This window comes from Asterias amurensis, chromosome 20, assembly GCF_032118995.1.
Source record: "Asterias amurensis chromosome 20, ASM3211899v1".
Classification (NCBI taxonomy): Eukaryota; Metazoa; Echinodermata; class Asteroidea; order Forcipulatida; family Asteriidae; genus Asterias; species Asterias amurensis.
In genome coordinates this window covers 11,587,443-11,613,086 of record NC_092667.1, presented here as the reverse complement: position 1 = coordinate 11,613,086, position 25,644 = coordinate 11,587,443, and the positions used below count along the sequence as shown (strand labels likewise).

At 40.7% G+C, this 25,644-nt stretch overlaps 2 protein-coding genes across 2 annotated transcripts; both read right to left on the bottom strand.

Moving 5' to 3' along the window:
- Nucleotides 1-907: 907 nt before the first annotated feature.
- On the bottom strand, nt 908-8,889 carry LOC139952625 (replication termination factor 2-like). Its single transcript, XM_071951827.1, has 7 exons — nt 8,744-8,889; nt 7,468-7,562; nt 6,815-6,896; nt 6,117-6,253; nt 4,107-4,185; nt 3,787-3,900; nt 908-2,975 (listed from the first exon to the last, which is right to left on the bottom strand). Exons 1-7 carry the CDS (start codon nt 8,810-8,812, stop codon nt 2,637-2,639), a joined length of 915 nt encoding a protein of 304 aa, XP_071807928.1. The 5' UTR covers nt 8,813-8,889; the 3' UTR covers nt 908-2,636.
- Nucleotides 8,890-10,146: 1,257 nt separating this feature from the next.
- Nucleotides 10,147-18,826, bottom strand: LOC139952600 (eukaryotic translation initiation factor 2 subunit 1-like). The gene is made up of 8 exons (XM_071951787.1): nt 18,669-18,826; nt 16,128-16,393; nt 14,920-14,999; nt 14,322-14,473; nt 13,878-13,984; nt 13,097-13,194; nt 12,586-12,729; nt 10,147-11,674 (listed from the first exon to the last, which is right to left on the bottom strand). Exons 2-8 carry the CDS (start codon nt 16,363-16,365, stop codon nt 11,537-11,539), a joined length of 957 nt encoding a protein of 318 aa, XP_071807888.1. The 5' UTR covers nt 16,366-16,393; nt 18,669-18,826; the 3' UTR covers nt 10,147-11,536.
- Between the last annotated feature and the right edge of the window lie 6,818 nt (nt 18,827-25,644).

The following is a 25,644-nucleotide window of genomic DNA, read 5'->3' as shown; positions in this document are numbered from 1 at the left end:
AGAAAAGGTTGGTCGTTTTCGAAACCACGGCTCTCGGGCTAGGGCGCCGTCCGCCCATTTGTAGCCCCCATATGGGAAGCACACGTTTTCAAATTAACTAATATGGTGTTAAAGGAACACGTTGCCTTGGATCGGTCGAGTTGGTCTTTGAAAAGCGTTTGTAACCGTTTTTTTATAAAATGCATATGGGTAGAAAGATGTTGTAAAAGTAGAACACAATGATCCACACAAACATGCCTCGAAATTGCGTGGTTTTCCTTTTACCTCGTCGACTAACACGTCGGCCATTTATGGGGGTCAAAATTTTGACCCCATAAATGGCCGACCATGTTAGTTCGCACAGTAGAAGGAAAACCACGCAATTTCGAGGCAAACTTGTGTGGATCATTGTATTCTACTTTCAAAACATCTTTCCAACCATATGCATTTTATAAAAAACGGTTACAAACGCTTTTGTTTTGACCAACTCGTCCGATCCAAGGCAACGTGTTCCTTTAAGCCATAGCCAAAGCCCAAGCCCTCTGCAAGACGTAGTTTCGAAAACGGTCCGTGGGAACATAGCCTGAAGAATTAGTTACTCAGATGGAATTTCTACTTCCATGTTCACTGTGTGTACCGCACTCACACTGATATTTCTAATGTACCTTTTCAGTCAGTCCTCTTTTTTTATTTCATGTTATCAGATGGATAAGACTGAATCTTTTTGGAAACAATAATGAAACATTAATCTCACAGTTTGGTATAAAATACTTTAAGAGCTGGTAAGAATTTTGAAGGAGGAATTTTAAGTTGGTAACTTTTTATAAAATAGTGGCATGCATTTCACACATTTAATGATTCTTTTACAAAGATGACACAGAAAGACTGGTGGGAAACACGACAACAGAAACTGAAAATGTCGTTGGCTTTTACTAATTTATTAACATTTTTACACTGCCTCAAGTCACACATTTCCATGAAAAAAACTAATAATAAAAACAAATAAAGTGCAGAAATTTATAAAAAATGTTACAAAGGCATTGCACCTAGGTCACATGCTGCTACTATCTGCCAATAGCTCACCATTATGGGAGTCAAATAGTGGAAAAAGAAAACTTCTACCGAACCAGATACAGTGCAAGTTCGTTTCTAAACACTTCTAAATATCAAAATATCAGAATATATCTGTCAGGTTTTGGACATTCACAAATATTTCTTTTCTTTGAACTTCCAAAAGGAATACTGAGAAGAATAAATATCCAAGTCCAAAGATTTTAAAAGACCCATAGCTATAATTGCTTTATCGGTGAAACGCGTTCGTAATCTTGGCGTGATATCCCATCATGGGACTTTGCCGAGTAGTAAAGTAGAAGTAGAAGCATGGGTTATTTGAAGTATACTTCAAATTAAATACATCATACTTTTATATCAAATCAATGCTTGTCTTGTATCATCAAAAAACATGTCTTTAGCTTCCAGCCCCAGCAAATTTTGCTGTCAGGATTGGTATGAAATAAAAGCAAGAAGGCTTGCCAATGATAAAGGCCCAAGCTTCAAAACAAATGTTATTTCAAGTATAAACAAGAAGATAACTTGGGGTTGATCATAAGCAAATTTAACTCTAGTGCGGAACTTGGCACACCTGCATGGACATAGATTGACCAAAAGGCGTGAGCCTCAATTTAAAGGTGAGCGCCAGCACGTCAATTAGGAAGTAGCAGGTTCAAGTCAAGTTCAAGTTCATTTGTTTGTTCAACTTAAAAGAACTGAATGTTTATTTCAAAAGAAATCTAACTATTCCAATAGACAAATTTGATAGAAAAATAGGACCCATTGGTGGTTATAAAGGCAGTGGACACTATTGGTAATTACTAAAAGCAATTATTAGCATAAAGCATTACTTGGTAAGGAGTAATGGGGAGAGGTTGGTAGTATAAAATATTGTGAGAAACGGCTCCCTCTGAAGTGGAGTAGTTTACGAGAAAGAAGTAATTTTCAACGAATTTGATTTTGAGACCTCAGATTTAGAATTTGAGGTATCGAAATCAAGCATCTGAAAGCACACAACTTCGTATGACAAGGGTGTTTTTTCTTTCATTATTATCTCGCAACTTCGATGACCGATTGAGCTAAGATTTTCACAGGTTTGTTATTTTATGCATATGTTGAGATACAGCAAGTGATAAGACTGGTCTTTGACAATTACCAATAGTGTCCAGCGTCTTTAATCCACTCATTACAAAAAAAATCTTTGAAGACAAATAATCGTCGAACCACTTTGTTTGACCACTCCAAAGGAAGCATGTGAAGTTGATACTCGGTATGCGCGCGTTGGGCGTGGAATAAGGTGCATGCTGGTCTAGCTAGAGATCAAGTTTGACCGCTAGTATAGCTAGACCAGCATGCACCTCATTCAATGGGTATTTACGAAAAGGTCTATGGGCTAATGGGGAGGGGGGGGGATATTTTATGTATCAAACACTTCATTTATGCATCTCAATTGGGGGGGGGGGGGGGGCGGTACCACAAGATTTGTATGCCGCCTGCTGGTTACGCCACTGACTAAAGTCCCCTATGGTAGCGAAAGTTTCAAAGATCGCCAGAATGTGTTATATTAACATTTATTTACATACCGTTTTGGCAATAAATCTACATTTCTACTTGGACATGGCGTAGTAGGGGTTATATGTCACCCAGTGAGCCTTATTTATGTCCTTTTGGTCTTTTGATAAAAATAGAGATTTGTACACAGCACTCTTTGTGTGATCAAACGATTTGTCTGTTCCTTTTTTGGATGACTTCAAAGTTTTTCCACTGCCGTTGGTCAACTTGCTTGACTCTGCCTTAATACCATTGGTCGGTTTGGAGGATCCTGATGTGCCATTGGTCAATTTGGTTGGGTCTGGTTTACTCTCTTTCGATGTGGTTGGTTGATCTTCTGATGATGTCACAGTGCTGGGTGTCTCAAGTTTTCTCTTCAGGGCTTTCTTGGCTTTCTGTAGCGAACGATGAAAACAGAAAAGAAATTAATTTCACTCACTGCTGTAAACCTTAATCATGGTGAAGCTATCATATTTGTTCACATCTAGGCCCATTCCGAAATCATAGCTTCGTATCTGGCTCTGGCTTAGGATCTGTTTGCCTGGGCTCAATTTCAGGGTTTCTGACAAAGATGGTAAACCACCCTTTCTTGTCCCCTTGTCCGAACTGGCGGCTACAGCTGTGGGTAAAATTCCACATCATTTGTGATATACAGTCCATCCTTAGCAACACCTTTAGCAGTAGCCGTAGCTGCAGCCGTGCAGCTACCGCTATGGGCCGTGCAATACATGTTTATATCACACTCTTGTTGCTATGGATCGACCAATCAGAGTCAAGGGTTCAAGTGTTTGAAGATAACCACAGATATTACGAGTGAAATCTTTCACTGCCAGCCAATGGTCGCCTTTTTAGTTTCTTCGAAGAGAGACAAGCAAAAAGGGAAAGGGCATTGTTTTTAAAGGGTTTACTTATGGCATTGAATGGAGGGTGTGGGGGGGGTGCTATTCTGTAATAATAATAATAATAATAATAATAATAATGAAAACTTATAAAGCACACAAATCCATCAAAGTGCTAATGGCCCTACATACGAACAATAACATTCAAATGATGTACAATACCCAAAATTAAAACGTAAGCCCAACTTGAGAAGAAATCTAGAGCTTGTGGTATAGAAATACAATACAAATGCAATATTTAAGAAAACATCGAAGGTAAACATGTATTCATGTTTCAATTGTTCACATCATGTTAATTTATGAGTACCTTTTCGGCTTTTGCTCGTGCTCTTTTCTCCTCCATCTTGTCTCTAAGAGAATCAATGTCCTCAGGATTCCCGTTCAAGATGACCGCATCCTCGACGTCATATTCTGACCCACACTATAAAGAAATACAGGGAACGATGTGTTATTTAAGCAATATTGGATCACACAATATTTAGACAGAGCTTTATATTTGCAAACAGACTGCTAATACTTAGTAGCAAACAGTGATTTTTGAGCAGCAATTGATACATTTTATGTAGCAATTTTCTCTGCTACACAGTCACGGGAAATCGTTCACTGGATTATATATGTTATCCCTACCTTATGACACACGTCTGACTTTACTTCCTTAAGTGCTTTCTCTGACAACACACAACCACAGCTCCACAGGAAGCAAAACCTGAAAAATATTAAAAACACCTTATTTGTTAAAAGTCTCTTCTCGTACGGTTTGCGGTAATACCAGTATGCTCTGATTGTCTTCAGGAAAAGGGGACAATAGTCCTGAAGCAGTTAATAATAATAAATAATAATAATAAGACTTGTAATGCGCACATATCCACGCTGCTGGGTGTTCAAGGCGCAGTAAAACCAAAAACAAAACAAAAACAAAACACAACACAAAGAAAAACAGACACGACAAAATTAGTCATTGAAAACCTGTGACATAAGATAAGTTTTGAGAAGAGACTTGAATTTTGCAGTACAAAGACAAGATCGAAGATTAAGTGGTAGAGAGTTCCAGATGCGTGGCGCGGCTGAAGAAAAAGACCTGTCACCCCATGAGTTAGAGAATACTTTGTTGGGGCGCCACATCGAGTAATGGATTTGAGCGCAATATAAGATGACACTTTTTTAATTTTTCAATCAAAGTTTGCCCGAAACAAGTCAAGAAGCCACTCTTGGTATAAGGGGCAACAAGAAGAGATATTTAAGAAAAAAATAACTCGGGGAGCTGAAGATAGGAATTGATATTCCTCTTAAAACAGTCTTGATTGTAGGATGGAGGGAAACATGCACCAGGCAAGGAGTTCCAAAGAGATGCAGTATGTGGAATAAAACTGTAGGAATGGCTCCTTAATCTACATCTCAACAACGCAAGAGTGTATGGGTGAGAACAAGCAGAAAGCCTGGATTCACACTCAAAGACCCTGCTTATTTACCATGAAAACATCCGTAGAAAAGATTCGCTCGGCCCCAGCGGCCAGTCTATCCAGGACCGCTGGGATGGGCTAATCCGCTTGCACAGATTCTTGTTCAGGAAGTGCGTCATGTATGCAGTGCAAAGAAATATTGCGCAGTGTGAGTGTGATGCATGATGGGACTGCGCATTATTAAACCAATGACAGTGCATGGTCGTTTGCCCATCCCAGCGCCTTTGGTTAAAGTAAGGCACTGGGGACGAGCGAATCAAACACCCTGCATATTTACCACGAAAACATCTGTAGAAAAGACAGAGGCTGGCTTCAGACCTACGGTAGGAAAGAGGTTGTATTCGATCCCGAGCCTTCACCAACAAGATTAACAAAACACTCTACAGCCCTTTTCACACTACTCTTTTCCACAGGGTTTCCCCCAGGGGAAAAGCGGCCAGCCTTTTCACACTTTGATCACTTTCCCCTGGCAAATGGGCATACCTGGGAAATGGGCATACCTGGGAAATGGGCATACCTGGGAATTGGGCATACCTGGGAATTGGGCATACCTGGGAATTGGGCATACCTGGGAAGTGGGCATACCTGGGAAATGGGCATACCTGGGAATTGGGCATACCTGGGAAGTGGGCATACCTGGGAAATGGGCATACCTGGGAATTGGGCATACCTGGGAATTGGGCATACCTGGGAATTGGGCATACCTGGGAAATGGGCATACCTGGGAAATGGGCATACCTGGGAATTGGGCATACCTGGGAATTGGGCATACCTGGGAAGTGGGCATACCTGGGAAATGGGCATACCTGGGAATTGGGCATACCTGGGAAATGGGCATACCTGGGAAATGGGCATACCTGGGAAATGGGCATACCTAGCAAATGGGCATACCTGGGAAATGGGCATACCTGGGAAATGGGCATACCTGGGAAATAGCCAAACCTGCTCTGGAGTAGGGGTAAGCTGTAAAAACCAGGGGTATTCTTGAATTGTGCAGCCGGAAGCTTTGGACATAGGGTTCTAGACGGGGACAGTGTGAATGTGAACCGGGGTAACCATGGGGGAAAAACTCCTGGGCCGCCCCTGGGCTGCATTGACCAGGGATAAGAGATAGAGTGTGAACAAGGGCTTATCTCATATACAGATAAATGACAGGTAGAACCTGTCTTACTCCTACCTGTAATGGCCGTTCATCTGCAAGCCAGACACAGGGCAGATGTATTGAGCGATGTCATTTTCTAGGTACACGTCACCTTTCTTCTTTCCTTGTTTCTCAAATGCTGGGTTGATGCTCAGATTAAGTTCCTTCACATCCTAAATTCAAAACAAGAAAAATATCCTCTAATATTAGGAACAAAACATCAGAACTCTTGACAGATCTGCCGCTGATTTCACAAAACTGTGTCAGTCCACTTGCGCAACATTCAAGGTATAAGTTGTGCACCAATAAAACAAGAAATATTGGGGAAGTGGACTTGAGTATTGGCCGCTGGATATGTTCTTGACAATTTGGTTCAAAGTGTTGTTATCATTATATCATTCTAATAATTAAACCGAGAAGGCTTAATAAGTGAACTTAATCCCTGAGTGTTCTGAGGCCAGAAGGAAACCTGTAAACAAGGGTGCTTGCTATGTGAACCAGAAACACCAGGATTAAGCCTGGTTAATACCTCCTGCGAATGCGATACAAATTTTGACGTCACAAATACGCAGCCAATAATTTACATCAGTTGACTTAACTGCTCAACTCCTGCAAAACATTCACAGCAAATACATCCCATTGCATTTGCATTGACAGGAAGTACGAACAAGGCTTTATCCCCTACTCCAGTGCTTCAAGTTCACTTTTTTGGCACACTACTATTTTGTTTATACCCTGAGACTTCTAATGTGCTGTGCTGAATCGCTGGTTGTTTTATCCAACAGGTATTCGAGAACCGACTCTTTGTTGTACAACCTGAAAAATGAATAAATGTAAATCTTTGATAAAAACACTTGTGTCAGTCAACCCTTGTTATATTATGTGAAACTATCGCCTAATTGAAGGTAGCTTACACAAAACTACTTTTTGTAAATTGATACAGAACTTAACAGCTGTAGTTAAAAAATATGAAAGAACAAAACATCAAAGTAAACGTGGTTTGAATAGCGCCCTCAGGGACCAGGGGTCAATTTCACAAAGGTAGTTTTAACTTAGGACTACTCCTAAGCATTGCTAAGAGATAGGACTGGTCCTATGTTAGGACCAGTAACTCATCCTAACTTATGACTGGTCCTATCTCTTAGCATTGCCTAGGACTAGTCCTAAGTTAGGACTACCTTTGTGAAATCCACCCCAGGTGTGGTCTACATGTTTTATTCCGAGTATGTCATATATGTGATTCTATAGTGACCAGTACATGTATGTAGATCTTCATGCTCCAATAAACATGATGAAATAACAGTTGTTCTGATTAATGATTACTGCTCGTCTCTGTGTCTAACTAACTGAATTGCCTCAATCGTCTACGCAAAAACAACATACATACCTGCCGAGCTCACATGCCATGACCGGCTGCCTGAGACGTTCTTGAGTTATTGAGCAGTGCAGCCACTTGGCCATTCTCTCCATGTTCTTATCAACCTGTAAGGAAGTCAAATTCAAAATTAAAGGATTTGGGTACTTTTTGTAAAACACAAAACATATTGTCTACAGATTTACTTAAACTTACACCGTTTGAAGATAACGATAGTTGAAAGAATACCTTAAAATATTCAGGCCTGATACTTCACGAAGGCAACAGAGGCGATTGCCTCCGTTGCCCCTTGCCATTGCCTTGGTGCACTTGAAATGCTCCAGTAGAAATTTACAATTTCCTCATAGGGTGCCCTTTGCCAAAGAGAAAATGCCTTGGTGCCCTTGCCCTTTCAAAAACGAAGCATACAGCCATGAATATTAGTTGCTGAGGTGCTGTAGTTTTTGAGAAATGAGTATAACAATGTTCTTCACCTTGACCCGATTTTCTCCGTTTTTGACTTGTCAGACGGAGAATTGCACGCGCATTGAGAGCATATTTTACACTAGCTTTTCCTCCATAAATTACTAAATTTGCCGTTTCAAAAACTCTCCTAAAAAGTGAATGTTTTATTTACTGATATTAAACCAGTGCGGATAAGAAAAAACGAATCCCAACTTTGGTTAAAAACAAAACAAAAAACAAGGTTGGTTTCAAATCTGTTCCTTCGTCTCAACAACCGTACCTAATCCATTCACGTATGGTGTGACATGGGTACGAAGTGACTTGAGTACGAAGTGACTTGGGTGTGAAGTGACCGACATTGTTGACATTTCGATATAATAAATAAAAAAACAAGAGACATTGGCAATAGACCCTAATAATACAATTGTCAAAACAGTGCTGAGTACATTTGATTTTGAGTATGGAACCTTGAGTATAACTCAGGTATTAGTTATAAATATCGATTATAATAAATATTATCAACGTATTTTACATTTCATTTACAACGAATGTACGACGAGTCGTCGAGTGTACGTCAACCTGTTGACGACTTGCCGTACATCCCTTCACAATTTTGTGCGGAATATGTGCTATTTGTAGAGCTACGCACGCCATGCTGGCATGCCATTTTGCATTGCCATATTTATTAATCACCGCATTATCATTGTAATACTGTATTGCCATATTGCCATTGCATTGGCTTTGCACCACTCATCTGAATCACATCCACAGAATAAAAATTAGCATCGGCAAAAAACACGAACATTCACACGGAAAGCGATTAAAAATGACTACATTTTCTCACCTGTTCTGGCCTTTTCTTGAGCCTGACAAGTTCATCTCTTCTTGGAATCGTTCCCCCGTCGCATCCCATGGCTGTTTCAGTTACAAATCAAGAAATATAGTCGCAAAAAAACTTAGTTCTCCAGTCCACTCCACTCCAGTGTTTACGTACTGTGTGTGGTGTGTATGATTGACTGTCTGTGTGGTGCCTGACTATTCGTATAGAGCAAACACACGATGACGAAGCAATGAAGCTAGGTACTATTCAGTGACGTTTCGCAATAGCGACAGCCTTTCCTAAAAATTCCAGGAAGTTTTGTAGTCCAACAAAAATAAGCCACAAGAGAAAAAAACACTGAAAGCAGTATCAGTCAGTTATCAGTTCACTATATAAATGGATCAAAGGGCTTCACAGCAAACATTGATGATCTTAGACTTTTGTCGTTTATTTTTTTTTCCTGTCCTTGAGTTCTTGTTTTTTTATTTGTGTCAAACCTTCTCTAAAATCTTGTCTTTACACCTGAATGTATAGTAATCTAAAGTGGCTTGTCCTTCAGCGAGGTGTGATGAAGCTTGCTGGAAATAATTAGGCAGTAAGTAGTCTTGGCCCAAGACTATGGTGCTTGATATTGGATAGTGTACTACGCGCTGTTGAATTGTCAAAGCGTGCCGGCACGGTATGGTTTAGTTAACTGGTAAATGTGGACTATGGTAGCTTGCCAGTATAGTCTAGATTTCAAGCCGTCCAGTTAACTAAATCATACCGTGGGGGCGCGCTTTGGCGATTCAACCGCGAGTAGTACACTATCCAATATCAAGCACCATAGTCTTGGGCCAAGACTAGGCAGTAAGGGGCTCGAAGGCTCAGATGAGATTGCACGCTATTTCAAGTTGACCTTGACATATGCAAAACCGAATGCTAAAACTGAGACAAGATGGTCGGTTGGGCGGTTGGAAATGTTTTCACTGTCGCAGTGCTTTCCAACGTGGGAATTCTTTTTTTTAAATCATTTCAAAAAGGGAATCCTAAGAAGTTTCATTTTTAAAATGGCAATTCTAATGCTCAGGAAAGAAAATTGGGGGGGGGGGGGGTGGCTAGGACTGATGACCATGACTGATGGCCATTAACCTCTCTTAATATTCATGCATGAGGTCTAAATTCTAACCCAATGAGGCTACAGGCGCCTGTCCGCCACCACTTACAGTGGCTGCGCCTGAGGCCTCGTTTTGAGTTAGAATTGTGACGTACTCGTGGGTTAAGAGAGGCGTATTGTTCATGATAATGTAATACCCAGAGTAACCCGTCATCAGTTTTGTTTATGCAATGATTGTAGGGCATCCTTCTGGCCCTAATGTTATATATAAAACTCATCGCAAACACAAAATGGTCAGTTAAAATAACATCCAAAATAAAACTCCAATGAATTCATTACTTTGTCATTGTTTTATTATCTCTGTAAATCTCTCACAGACAAAATGTTTCCATTCCTAATTATTATTACTGATACATCTAAAACAATATGTAAATGAGAACAAATCACTGATTACTGAAGAGTGACCCACCATTTTTAAATTAATTGACTCTTATCATAAATGAGTTACCATTGATACAACGCTCAGTGGCTTTTTGTGGTTTTTGTTTTTAGTTGTTTCCAAAGTCTGGTCCCAATTCTACAGATTAGCTTATGTACAGACAACAGTGTCTAACAACTTACTGCCATGCACAAACAGGCAGGGAACCAGTCACAAATTGTACTTGAAAATGGTATTTTGGCTGGTAACCTTGTACTGGTAAGCAAGATTATTTTGGCTTAGCTTCTTTTCGTGCTATATAAGCAGCTCAATTGAATTGGGCCATGGGCATACTTTTATCACTCAGCAAAGTAAAAAATCAGCGCTTACAATTCATACAAGCATAAGCATATTTCACAGGCTCACAGGGACTGTTTCCTGTGTACTTCTGTGAACTTCAAAACAGTGGTGTGAACTTCAAAACAGTCGGCTTGCTTGACTTACAAAGCTAGTCCATAATTTTCAGCTTGTCAGTGAAGAATGGTGACCCTAAGCGCTGAACTCTAAGCAGAGCCATGAAACTGGGCCCAGGTTTTATTGAAGTTAGTCCCCCCTAGTGGTTGGCTAACTTGCTCTAAACACATTTGATGAAATTGAAGGCACACCGAGACTGGTTCCCGTCACCTACATTTATTATCAAATGCATTGATCATACTGGGAACCCAACCAAGATGGCTGCAGCCGGAGATATACTAAAACCCTCTCCACACTCCACACATTTCCATGATGCAAAGCCACATCAATGTCCGATATCTCACAATAAAAAAAGCTGAGTAGGATTTGAAACTTTGCATGGTGGGAGAGTAATTAGGTTTGGTTTGCGGTTGCACCATGTGTAAAATCTCTTTTGAAAAGAACCAGTGGTTGACAATTCCTCTTTTGTGTAGTGGTGTCAACCACTGGACCCATTTCATGGCTCTGCTTACCATCGAATGTCTGCGCTTATGATCACGATTCCCCGCTGGGGTGCAAGTGCCGAATTTCTGCACTCCCCTTATAAGCGTAAAATGCCTAGTAACATAGAGTACGCTACACAGAAGCAAAAACCCATGAAAATACGCTTGCCGTAGGCACAGAATTCCCTGCTTCCGTAAGTGCTGATTCTGTGCTTACGGTAAGCAGAGCCATGAAATTGGGCCCAGTTCTTTTCAGAAATCAGAACCAAGACTACTCAAAAGAGATTTACACATGGTGCTACTGCAAACATCACCTAATAGAAAAAAGTAAAGACATTTTGGGGAATTTATTCATCAGCGTCATCGCCCATCCCTGTTATTTCTTCCTCGTTATCGTCATCTCCGGCGACCTCGGCGTTAGCCTGTTCCAATTTCTCAAGCTGCTTAGCCAATTCAATCTCCTCTGTGTCAGTGACAACCTTCGGCTATAAAAAATAAAAATAAAAATAAAAAATAAAAAATAAAATATTTTTTTTTGTAAAATCAAAAACTGCAAAAATGCAACAATAGTTTGTATTGTGAAAAGATCTAGCTAAATGAATCATTTGTATGGAGAAACACTGCAATGTTAACTCCAAAGGACTTTATGTAAAACTGGTCAGACTTTTGCATAATACTCTTGTTCTGGCATTTTCCTTGAAACAAGAAAGAGTAATATCCCTGTGGTTTTCTTAACAGAACTCTGGAAAGTACTGAAGTGAGTATACAGTGTTAACATACATTGTTACAGTACCCACTGCTCAACATAGGATTTGAACTGCCCCTAGCTACCGGGCAATCTCGGTGGTCTAGTTAGTTTGACACTGCTCTAGAATTGCAAATGTCATAGGTTCGAATCCCACTCAAGCAATATGCCCGTAATTTTTTTCACTGAAAAGTACTGAGTATACAGTGCTAACACACATCGGTGTATTGGTAAAAACCAAAATTAATATTCATTATCCCTGATGGAAATTTAACATCTATTATAGAAAAAGTAATATGCCTCTGATTTTTAATCAGAACTCCGGAAAGTACTGAGTATACATTGCTTACGTACATCGTTGCAGTACCGCTGCTAAAAATAGGATTCGGACTGCCTCTAGCTACCGGGCAATCTCGGTAGTCTAGTTGGTTTGACACTGCTCTAGAATTGCAAAGGTCGTGGGTTCGAATCCCACCTGTTATTCAATAACATGCCTGTGATATTTTTTTAAAGAACTTGAGAAAGTACCGAGTATACAGTGCTAACACACATCTGTGTCTTATGGGTAAAACTAAAATGAATGATCTTTATCCCGATGCAAACTTAATAAACAAGAAAATCTATTAAACAAGAAATTGTTCACACACTCACCGCCATAATGATACTGAAGACACCTCCATTAGCACGGATGGAATTTCTGATTTGCTCAATGGCCTGATTGAGTTTCTGTAGTCCGTCTGACCGTTCCAACGTTTGCGTCGTTATGACGTACTGCGGAGGTGCGATCAAGTTGATCTAGAGAGGGAAAAAATTAGGGTGGAAGAATAGGAAATTGGAAGACTTTCGGGGGCACTAGGTGGCAAAAATAGAAGAAGTGTTGCTTCATGCTCTGACATGACTGACTCATCATATCACTGGCTTGGCGATCCTGCTAGGTGAGAGCAGATGTTTCATAAGCCATTTTGAGATATGTATGGAGGAAGCAATACTACATCACTGATTGCGTTCCTGGCAAGAGCTAATCGAACGATCACTCACCCTCTTGTGGTGATGTCATGCACCTCGGGCCAGCCCCAAGTGACCCGTTCCACAAGCAGGGCTCTTGGGGCTGACCTGGGTGAGCCCCTGCCATGGCTTCTCCCTTTATATGCAATAGACTTACCTTAATGGGCATTTCTTCTGTTGTTAGATCCAGGCCTTTGAAAAGGGCTTCTTTTACTGCATCTATACCGTCGTAGCCATAGCATGCTACCTCAATGTCTGTAGGAATATCAACATTATTAGCCTTAAAAATTTCACATCATGCAAATCAAGGCATTGAATTGACAAATGGCACCCACGACAGTATGCTAATTACATTCATGCATGCGTATCGACTCTATTGCCTGACTTGAGTCGCACTTGAGTCAATATTTTTGACTTGACTTGCAACTTTCATTTAAGCCTACGTTACTTAACATGTTGCATCTTGTCCAGCAGGGCGCCTTGTACGTTGGACCTATAAATATTCTTTCTAGCATTTTGGGTACCTTGTCTTGTCCGTCGAGCGTCTTATCCGCAGGAAGTTACGGTAAATGGGTACCTTCGAGGGTAGAGGTTGATATTGTGTATAAAAAAGCTTCTAGTGCCAAATGACAGCTCAGCCCCCAATTTCACGAAGCGCTGCGAGGCTGCAAGTTGCGACCAGTTACACGTAGTAAGTTGCGAACTCGTCGCAGCCGCGACGTGTCTTATAGGTCTGCGACGCATCGCAAACCCTACAATGCGTCGCTACTTACGATGAGTTTCGTGAAATCGGGGGCAGGGCTGTTAACTCCCCCAGGGAGCTGTGGAAAGATTAGTGGAACAATATTGGCCCATTGACCAGAGTACTAATGTAGAAGCGCATTCATACGGTTATTGCGCTATAAAATTATTATTATTAAGATAATCCCGGGTCTTACCTGCTCTGATTTTTACAGCCTGCGGTGTAAGCCTTCTGTGAATATTCTCCATTAACACCTTCAACGTAGCTTCATCAAGATTGCATTCATCGAGCACCGCTGGGTCACTGGAGAATGAGGACAAAGGTTAAAGGTTATCAAGGGCTACCCAAAGAGGGTCGCTGAGTGATCTTGAACAGGGTGGGCATGGTGGAGGTCAAATAATGCACACATTTAGCGTTTACATAGCTGAGGCCTTGAAATCAAGCATCTGAAAGCACACAACTTCATGCAACAAGGGTGTTTTTTCATCCACTATTCTCTCACAACTTTGACAACCAATTGAGTTCAAATTTTCACAGGTTAGTTATTTTGTGCGTAAATTGAGATACACCACGAGAGAAGACTGGTCTTTGACAATTACCAAAGGGTGTCCAGTTTCTTTAAGCTTATTCCAGCACTCACCTAACTGAGGCTTTGAAAGCGTCATATCCTCCGTAGCCAGGTCGCTGGTATTTCCGGTCAAAGTGCCACGCTGTCTTTGTGTACAACTCTTCGAGTAGCTCATCACTCTCATACTTGAGGATTTCTCCGACGTGCCTCAAGATGCTGTTGACCTAAGATACAAATGATAACAAACCACGAAACCATGGGAAATCATGGGCTAGTGCTACATGTATCTGTTGTCATAGTATCCACTGCAGGGCAGAATAATGTGGAAGTGTCGTGGCCGAGCGGTTAAGAGCACCGTATTCAAACTCTGGTGTTTCTGATCAGCAGAGTGTGGGTTCGAATCCCCCAGGTGTGAAACTTGAGTGTCCTTAACCATTGCTTTGTCCTTCGGATAGGACGTAAAGCCGTTGGTCCCGTGTGTTGTGAAACCCACGTAAAAGAAACCAGTGCACTATACGAAAAGAGAAGGGGTTTGGATATTCGAACTGCTTTATATTATCAAACTGCTTTAGGCTTATAACCAAAAATTGTTATTGCCATTAATTTGATATCCAAACGTTCAAGAGTACATGCTTGCTCAGATAAAAACAAAAACATCTCGACTACTCACTGTTTTGGCTTTTGCGAATTTTTCTTCACATTTGGAGATTTCTTCTGTTGACACTCTTCTTTTGGATAAATCAATATAACCTTCATGACAAAAACAACAATAATAACAACAACATTAAACACTAATATTTAACATTCATTATTACCATTTATATATGTTTGTATCAGTTTTGTAGGTAGACCAATTTTAGTGATGGGCTCCAAATCCATTTTAGTCCACCAAGGACGAGCAGTTCAACAAAATTATGCATGTTTAGATATTGGGCCATCATTTCTGACTAGCAAACTGGGGGAAATGAGTGCTTGGCGAATTTTGTTAGTTCAAACCTGCAGGCCTGGGCCCAATTTCATGGCTCTTCTTACCGCCGAATTCTGCGCTTACGATCGCGATTCCCCGCTTACGTGCAAGCGCCAAATTTCTACGCTAGCCTTGTAAGTGTAGAATGCCTAGTAACGTGGAGTATGCACGCACAGAAGCCAAAATTCGCCGCTAACCCGTGAAATACGCTTGCCGTAAGCACGGAATTCCCTGCTTCCGCAAGCGCCGCTTCTGCGCTTACGGTAAGCAGAGCCATGAAATTGGGCCCTGATCCTTCACGGAGGCAATAAAGGCGACTGCCTACATGCCCCCTGGCCATTGCCTTGGTGCCCTTGAAATGCTCTGCAGTAGAAATGAACAATTTCCTCATAGGGTGCCTATAGACCCTTATCACGATCTTGGTCATAATCCCTGTTTCCAGCAACAGTAATGAATGCTAAATATTCATTGCGCATAGCACCAGACTATTATTTTGTCCAGCCTCAGTTTGGTTACAATGAGTTGGAATGGAGTAACATTAAGATGACAATACCGTGATAAAGGTCTATAACCAGGAGAAAATGCCAGACACACAAGGCCTGAAGGCCACTTCAAGGTGTGGGCTACAATTATTTTTTTGTCCAGAGGCCGTTGCCTCCTACTTCTAGGGCTGAAGCAGGGTTACCCCTTTTACAGTCCATACGGATGTAGGCTTGGGTATCATCAGTCCGAAGCCTGGCCGGTAGAGCAGAAAGCAATACCTTCCCAATTTTATGTAGCAAGTGTCACGACCGGGATTCGAACCCACACTCTGCTGATCAAACACCAGAGCTTGAATCCGGTGCTCTTAACCGCTCGGCCATGACACGCCCTTGCCCTTTCAAAAACAAGGCAAACAGACGAGAACCCACCTTTGTCCTTATCCACACGAATGACCACAACGCATTCGTTCCTACCGACACGGATCAGCTTGTTGATCGAGCGGATACGCCTCCTGGACAACTCACTCAAGAGGATCATGCCCTCAATGTTGTTATACTCCAGTAGGTGGACGTAGGCTCCCATCTCCGCAATTGATCGGACATTGACCATCACGACTTCCTCAGCCTCGGGAAAGTGCTGCTCGTAGAATCGACACGACAGCGGCATGACTGTAGCTGTGTTTCTTTGTCTTTTTCTGAAATGATTTCACAAACAAATTTTAGTTATACATACATTGTTGTGTTTATATAATTAAACAAAATTAAAAAGGAAGGGAAAGAAACCATATTTTCATAAGAGATAATTCATAAAAAATAATATAATAATAACGGCTTGCCTCTCACCCTTAGATCACAACCTGACATTTCTTCATTCAAATCTAATCTCAAACTTACCTCTTCAGTCAAGCCTACCATTAATTTGTCCCTTGGTCATATTTTAGCGCGAGTACCAGCCTATTGAACTGACGAACTGAATCGCCGCGGCCGAGTCGGACTAAACCATTCTGTAAAAGATGTGTTACAAGGCTGTGCAGTCGTGCGTGATGCATGAATGGCGGGTATTGTAAACGGACAGCGCCCACGCACTGCCGGCCCTGTAACACCCTTTCACAGAATGGTTTAGTTTGACTCGGCCGCGGCTCGGCAGGTCGTCGATCTAGTAGGCTGGTGCCTGCGTGTACAGTGCTTCGTGACCAAAATAATTCAGAAGTCAAAAGACGTGCGATGCGGCAGATAAACAACAATTAAGTCGAGTAGAAAATTTCATTTTTTGAAAATGTTTATTAATTTAACTCAACAAAAAGGGAATGCAACCATTATGAATGTATATTGAGTGTGTGTGGAAAGTTTTGGTTGTTTAGTACAAAGGAAACTTCAGTTATTGGTGGCTAATGGTCGTAAAACTTTCATAGCGTTAAGGAGGCCCAAAATATTAGACCCCTATTAAATATAAGGCTCCCCTGCTCACAGGGGAGCCTTATATTTTTTAAAATTCGTCGGTCGCACCACGAACTGACCTAACTCGTTCACTGTTTTAAAAAACGTGTTCAGAGAAAATCACGATTGAAATTGCACTACTTTTGAAACTGCTGTTTCGGAGTCTGCTTACCAACTTTATTGTATTATTTTATGACGAAAACAAAGCTGAATACTTTATTCATACAGAACTATCAATGTGTTTTAATCCCTAAAATTATTTTAATAAGTAATTAATTCCTAAACAGATAGGTCACTTTGTGAAATTAAAAATTTCATTTTTACCTGCAGCGCGCTGTGTACAAACCAATGCGTAATAGAGACCTATCGAGATAGGTCACTTTGTGAAATTACTACGCTCCCCAGTTAGGTCACTTCGTGGTGCGAAAATTTGCACGCGCGCCATAATCGCGCGCGCTGTAGCGCTTAGTTTAACCATTGGTAAAGCGACGTATCTAGATAGGTCACTTTGTGAAAAGACAAAATGGCAAGTCCAGCGATGCGTCGTTTATACTAATTAGTTTAATTACCAAACTATTACATATTAGGCACTGAAACTTGCTGATAATGTTAACAGCATTGACTTTGTCAATAATTTGTTTTAAAACAAATTTGCGAAAATGTGTCTGTGTGATTTTGTGTCAGTTAGGTCAGTTCGTGGTGCGACCGACGAATTATATATAGTTTTTAAATTCTAGAAAGGAATTTTCACTAATTTTTACAGAAAGGGAGATCTCATCGAGGTAAATTAGATACTATATTATTTCATAACAAATGAAAAAGTGGTGGCGCCATAATTTAAGCAAACTTTTCCCTAAAAATGAGTGAAAAAGTGGTCTTCAATCATCATCATGCGACCATTGAACACAATCCCATTCATTCCATTTTGACAAGATTCAAGACATCCGCGGTCGCGGACAGTTCTTATCTAATCTCTAACTAACTTCATCGACTTACACCTATCAATTTATCATGCCTATGATTGTTGTATTGGTAATTAGCATAAAACCTTTCTTGGTGACGTGTAATGGGGAGAGGTTGATGGTATAAAACATTGTAAAAGACAGCTCCCTCTGAAGTGCCATAGTTTTTGAGAAAGAAGTAATTTTCCACGAATTTGATTTTGAGACCTCAGATCAGAGTCAGATCAGAGTCAGATTCCAGAATCAGATTTAGAACTTGAGGTCTCGAAATCAACCATCTAAACGCACACAAAAAAGTCACAACTTCGTGTGACAAGGGTGTTTTTTTCTTTCATTATTATCTCGCAAGTTCGATGACCAATTGAGCTCAAATTTTCACAGGTTTGTTATTTTATGCATATGTTGAGATACACCAACTGTGAAGGCTAGTCTTTGACAATTACCAATACTCAATACAATAGTGTCCACTGCCTTTATTATTTTAAAATACAAATTTATCTAGTAAAATATCGAATTAAAAATGAAGACAAACTAACTCCAAGGCGATGACCAACAAAGTTACACATCTCACCTTTAAAATAATTCTCCTGGATGGCTCAAAAACTAGAGAATCTGTGATGGAACTGAGGCATGGGAGATATAAAAGTGATATTTCTCTGCCGACAATTTCAACCCCATACGAAGTCTGATGCAACCGTGCAATATGTTTTCCGTAAAATTTAACGCTACACATGGTTGGTCATGTCCCCCAATTCTAAAAGAGATAATGTATGCTGTCTTAAGAGGGGATCAGACTAGATTGTTCACGTTTGAGTCGATGGGGGCGCCCTTTCAAGTATGTGGCTCGCTCTGCCCGCAAAACCATTTTTTTTACTCAAAGTTTTTTTTTTTACGACCGTCACTTGCTAACAACCCGGAAACAGCAAAAAGTACACCCCCCCCCCCAATAAAAAATAGGGGAACATAAACCACAGTCTGAAAGCCAACTCAGATGATCAAAAAGCGAGATATTTCACTTTTGGTAAAAGTCAAGTAAACGGTAGGCAAAGGGGGAATTCACACAAACAACAAAATGCGTGGTGTCAGGACCCTGGCGTACCTTTCTGGACACTTCGTACCGTGGTTTTGGACAGTGTTGTGTGCTGAATTGAGCCGTTCATTAACTTTAAAAAAAAAAAAAAAAAAGAAAAAAAAAAAAAAAACCCAGAAAAGGGCGATTGGGGAAACCTCTAAAAACGACCGATCCTTTAAAAAAACTTGCATGTACCACTAAATCTCTAGTGTTGGCTCTGAGGTGGTTTGGTACGTCACAGAGCACTCAAACAATACCCACTTGAACAGATTGGACTAGGAATGTCGAATTTCTTACTTTTCACTCCACTCTCTAAACTTTGCATGTTCAACTATTCTTTTCTGTTGTTCTTTCTTTTTACAAGTTTCAAAGTTTTGACCTTTTTTTCTAATCGCAGCTTGGGCCTCTTTTTGCAACTGATGTTAATACAGATTAGCCTTTATCCACAAAACAGAAAAAGTAGGGGTTAGATAATTTAGTTTTTGTCCTGGAAGACTCAGCGGCAAGTTATGGCAATGCATTGGTAACCACTAGTTATGAAACATAAACGGCGCCATTTAAAGACACTGTTGGTATTAATTTGTCAAAGACCAGTCTTCTCACTTGGTGTATCTCAACATATGCATAAAATAACAAACCTTTGAAAATTTGAGCTCAATTGGTCGTCGAAGTTGCGAGATAACTATGAAGTAACTATGAAACCCTTGTCACACGAACTTGTGTGCTTTCAGATGCTTGATTTCGAGACCTCAAATTCTAATTCTGAGGTCTCTAAATCAAATTTGTGGAAAATTACTTCTTTCTCGAAAACTACATCACTTCAGAGGGAGCCGTTTCTCACACTGTTTTATACTACCTACATCTACCCATTAACCGTTACCAATAAGGTTTTATGCTAACAGTATTTTAAGTATTTTTTTATTTACCAATATTGTCCACTGCCTTTAAAATGCTATGACGAATTTAAAGTTTGCAAAGTGACCCTTGAATTAGCAGTCAAATTTAATTATTCCCCATCACAAAGGAATTTTGCGCTTCGCTTTCCACGCAGGCAATTTAATTAGCTCCGTTTCTTCAGCAGAAGTTCTTAATTGTATATTGGATGAAGGGACCTTATGGTGAAATGCACACTTTCAAGTAAAAACACTTCATTGCCAGGCAACAGCAGCGGACAAACAACGCAAGCCGTGTCCAGTCAGAGTTATTTAAATTTGCCCTTGAAGTAGGCCTATTATTTCCTTCTACCACACAACAAGTTGCTTCGTTTCTCCAGCAGATTGTATACTGAGTTAACTAGGAACCATGCTAGTTTTTTAATTAAATCAAATTCATGGTTAAAAGCACACTATAAAACAAAAACAAATTCGTTTCTAGGCAACAGCAGCGGGTAAACAACGTCCCAATTATCCTGTTAATTTTCAGGTCAAATAGGCCGAGACTTCACTTGTTGGGTAATATAACCGTTTATATCATCATCAGAGAGTGGTGGTTGCAGTATTGCAGTATTGACTCCATAATAGGGTTTGAGGCATTGCATGGTGAGGTATAATAATTATATCAATTGTATCTACTTGCCAGGTAGAGTTTGTTCTCAGAGAACTGTCTTGCTTGATTCTACTGCCGCGGAGTAGATAATCGGAGGTTCGGGAGACTTCTCAGTTCTGAAAAGAACTGTCCTACTTTTTAACTATTACCAGGGCGGATGGTATAGAAAATAGACTGGACTGCTACTTTAGCGTAGAATCGTAATTAACTGTACTGCCGCAGAGTCAGTTCATAAAATTTGTTTCAACGTTTCGACTAGCTTTCTCTAGTCATCGTCAGGAGACATACTCCGTTGAACAATCTCTTCGTGCTTTGCATTGTGTCCGTCTTGGTTATTCCTGATGAAGCTGTGTGTTTTCCCGGATGTTTGACATTGCAAGATTTCTGCAACAGAAAGATAAAGCGTTCCTGACTTGTTTTCAAAATTAGAATCAGCTGTGATCAATGTACATTTGAACGTTTTCTTTCATCCATTAGCGAATGTTCTATGTTTAATCACTGATGCGGCCAATGATACTTTTACAAAACACCATACAAAGCAGTTTTGTTCTTGGGTATGAAGCAAGACAAGTGACTTATCTGAGTGACGCTACGAACAGAAAATGTCACTAAATGTTATATGCCTACATCTCTAGAACACGAACAACTTTCACTACCAAAACAATAACATATTGGAATCAAAATGCCACTGTCTAGTTTTAGCGAGATGATTGTTGCTGTGATTCTGGTGGTCAGCATCTTACGGGCACTCCAAGCAGCGTGTCCTCCCGGCTGGTTGAATTGGCAAGACTCCTGCTACATCTTACTGCCTGAGAGGATGAATTGGTTCGATGCTAAGAAGGCTTGTGACCGGTCCGGTTTAAGTCTTGTTTTCCCAAATTCGATGGAAGAACAAGACTTTGTATGGGAGGAACTGAGTAAATGGACGAGAGAATTAGGCGCCAACAGTTTAGATGATCTGCAGTTGTGGATCAACTGTTACAGACATGATACCGAGAGTTTCGATTGTTTGGATCACGAGGGGACTTCGAGTTTTAGAAGTTGGGGCGACCCCGAACCATCCCTTTATCCAGCAGAGGACTGTGTCAGAATGTCAGGCCTTTTTGGAGGAAAATGGGGAGACAAAGAATGTTATTTCAAATATTTCGTCGCTTGTGAAATGTCGGCTCTTGCGTACGATTGCCGTCAGCCAAGCCGCCGTTACGTTCAAGTACCACAGCAGTGTCTGCTCAACCATCAGATCAAGAGCTATCCGGTGAAGGAGTCCATTGGATGTGGTCTGGCGTGCCGGGCGGAGCCTCTTTGCCGCTCCTTCAATCTCTTGAAGCAAGCTAAAAACATGACGAGCTGTCAGCTCAACCATGCCAGTCGTTTGGAGGCTGACGCCACTGATGTCAAGTACGAGGAGAACTGTTACTTATATGAACCGTAAGATGTTTAGATCATCGCGACGCATCACGTCTTGAAACTGTTTCAATCCTTACTAAAGGAGAACTGTTACTTCTATGAGCCGCAAGATGTTCAGATCGTTGCGACGCATCACGTCTTGAAACTGTTTCAATCCTGACTCGAGGAGAACTGTTACTTCTATGAGCCGTAAGATGTTCAGATCATCGCGACGCATCACGTCTTGAAACTGTTTCAATCCTGACTCAAGGAGAACTGTTTCTTCTATGAGCCGTAAGATGTTCAGATCGTTGCGACGCATCACGTCTTGAATCAATGAGTGACGTGTTCCTTATTTAAAATTTATTAAAGGCGAAGAGTGGCCGCTCGTTTTGTTTATAGTCCTACAGGATACATTAAAATGATTATTGGCTATAATATAAATAATATTGAGACTTTTGAGACTTTAAAGTAATTTGCTAATTTTTAAAGAAAATAATAAGAACAAAAATTGTTTGTGTATCGCCTAATTATGTCTACGGGGGTCCTTCGAAGTACGAACACAGGTCTTAATCAACCAAATTGAAAACTTCAACAAGAAATAATATAAAAATATTAATACCATTTTCGATAAACACAACGCTTTAAATAGTGTTGTCATGAGAGTTTTGTTTTTATTACAATCAGAAAAAATAATATCACGAACCGAACGAGTTGTTTGTATCTAAGCCTCGACTTTCAGAATGGACCCCGCGAACTTAATTGGAAAATAATTAAAACTGGAGAGTCAAGTAGATCAGTGACAGGAAGGAACGCGTAGTAAATATTATCTCTATCTTTTCATCACTAAGCAACGGCTCAGTGTTTACCAAACATCAAGTTCGCCACAATTTGTCTTATTACTGAACAGACGACTTTATGGTGAGATCTATAATCGGACACCAGACAAAGCTTTCTGATCCTCGTAGAAACACGACCTGATTCAGCCGATTTCTTGGAAGATCTTAAACTCGAAGATACAAGACTCAAGAGAGTGATTAAACTTCACCGTTTTAAGATCAATAGTCTTTAAATTGAGGATGACGCCTGTTAGCTTAAGTGACGTGATGATTCTGATGGTCATGATCTTACATGTTCTCCAAGCCGCCTGTCCTCCCGGATGGTTGACTTGGCAAGACTCCTGCTACATCTTACTGCCTGAGAGGATGAATTGGTTCGATGCTAAGAAGGCTTGTGACCGGCCCGGTTTAAGTCTTGTTTTCCCAAATTCGATGGAAGAACAAGACTTCGTATGAGAGGAACTGAGTAAATGGATGAGAGAATTAGGCGCCTACAGTTTAGATGATCTGCAGTTGTGGATCAACTGTAACAGACATGATACCGAGAGTTTCGATTGCTCGGGGTATGAGGGAACTTCGAGTTTCAGAAACTGGGGCAGCACCGAACCAAGCAGATTTTCAGACGAGGGCTGCGTCAGAATGTCAGGCCTTTTAGGAGGAAAATGGGGAGACAGGGTGTGTCATTACAATTATTTCGTCGCTTGTGAAATGTCGGTTCCTGCGTACGGATGCCGTCAGCCAATCCGCCGTTACATTCACGTACCACAGCAGTGTCTGCTCAACCATCAGATCAAGAGCTATCCGGTCAAGGAGTCCATTGGGTGTGGTCTGGCGTGCTGGGCGGAGCCTCTCTGCCGCTCCTTCAATCTCTTGAAGCAAGCTGATAACATGACGAGCTGTCAGCTCAACCATGCCAGTCGTTTGGAGGCTAACGTCACTGATATCAAGTACGAGGAGAACTGTTACTTCTATGATCCGTAAGATGTTCTGATTATCACGACGCATCACGTCTTGAATCTGTTTCAATCCTGACTCAAGGAGAACTGTTACTTCTATGAGTCGTAAAATGTTCAGATCATCACGACGCATCACGTCTTGAAACTGTTTCAATCCTGACTCCAGGCGTATTTGAAACTGTGATACTTACTGACAAGTCATTTTCTAGACATTTCATACAAGATTTGAAATACATCTTCTTCTGTTTTACTGTTCTCATGACGTTGAACCTCTACGGTTCGAACCAGTAAGACAGAACTGTTGAGTGTTTTGATTCAGTTCTAGATCGATGTAAAAATGTGTAGATGAATTGAGAGATATTGCAACTTATATAACCTTTTTTGATAAATGACTGATGAGTTCATGTTCAACCAAAATTTTACTTTGCATAAACATACTTCATCAAACCTTTGCATATCCTTATGGTTCACTGGACCAAAAGACAGCTAAAAAAATCAACCAATCCCATTGACGGGTTTTGTTTTGAAGCACGTACATTGTTTATTGATCCTCAACAAATTAAAATCCTTTTAAAGGCAGTGGACACTATTGGTAATTACTCAAAATAATTATCATCATAAAACCTCATTTGGTAACAAGTATTGGGGAGAGGTTGATCGTATAAAACAGTGTGAGAAATGGCTCCCTCTGAAGTGACCTCAAGTTTAGAATTTGAGGTATCGAAATCAAGCATCTGAAAGCACACAACTTCGTGTGACAAGGATGTTTTTTTTCTTCCATAGTTATCTCGCAACTCCGACGACCAATCAAGCTCAAATTTTCAAAGGTGTGTTATTTTATGCATATGTTGAGATACAGAAAGTGAAAAGACTGGTCTTTGACAATTACCAATAGTGTCCAGTGTCTATAAGGATGAATTCATAGCTGATAATGATAAAAATATGGTGGCCCCGAAGGGACATCGCATAACGCAAACGTGTGCGCACACGTACGCAATGTCGTGAAACAAATCGCGAATATATGCGCCTGCGTATACAATATCGTGAAACAATTCGCGAATATGTGCGCACACGTATGCAATGTCGTGAAACAATTCGCGAATATGTGCGCACACGTATGCAATGTCGTGAAACAAATCGCGAATATGTGCGCACACGTATGCAATCTCGTGAACCAAATCGTGAATATGTGCGCACACGTATGCAATTTCGTGAACCAAATCGTGAATATGTGCGCACACGAGCGCGATTTGTTTTGCAATGTCGTGAATTTTATTGCGTACCATGTTGCATACCATTAGGATGATGTCATACATGTAGTTGTGGATAATTTGTTACCGATCTAGGGAGTACTGTGGCGCTACAGCAGGCTCCCTTTGTAAAGCATGTGTATACCCAGGAACTTGACACCAGGCCAAGGACGACCACACGCCTCGCTTGCCTCACAACAAAGACTACTGCTGCAATGACTACCGCTTATCTCACTGTTGGAAAGAAACCCCCCAGATCATTAGACATTTTATTCAAAGGTATGCAACATGGTATGCAATAAAATTCACGACATCGCAAATAATATTCGCAGACGTGTGCGCACATATTCGCGAATTGTTTCACGACATTGCATACGTGTGCGCACATATTCGCGAATTGTTTCACGACATTGCATACGTGTGCGCACATATTCGCGAATTGTTTCACGACATTGCATTCGTGTGCGCACATATTTGCGAATTGTTTCACGACATTGCA

Bases quoted from the DNA above. Each gene is read 5' to 3' on its own strand.
- LOC139952625 (XM_071951827.1), bottom strand. From the start codon at position 8,812: ATGGGATGCGACGGGGGAACGATTCCAAGAAGAGATGAACTTGTCAGG. The intron at 3,901-4,106 runs GTAGGGATAACA...ATTTCTTTATAG, and splicing joins AGTCAGACGTGTGTCATAAG to TGTGGGTCAGAATATGACGT. The intron at 2,976-3,786 runs GTACTCATAAAT...CGTTCGCTACAG, and splicing joins CACGAGCAAAAGCCGAAAAG to AAAGCCAAGAAAGCCCTGAA.
- LOC139952600 (XM_071951787.1), bottom strand. From the start codon at position 16,365: ATGCCGCTGTCGTGTCGATTCTACGAGCAGCACTTTCCCGAGGCTGAG. The intron at 14,474-14,919 runs GTGAGTAGTCGA...TTTGTATCTTAG, and splicing joins AATTCGCAAAAGCCAAAACA to GTCAACAGCATCTTGAGGCA. The intron at 13,985-14,321 runs GTGAGTGCTGGA...CTCATTCTCCAG, and splicing joins GCTTTCAAAGCCTCAGTTAG to TGACCCAGCGGTGCTCGATG.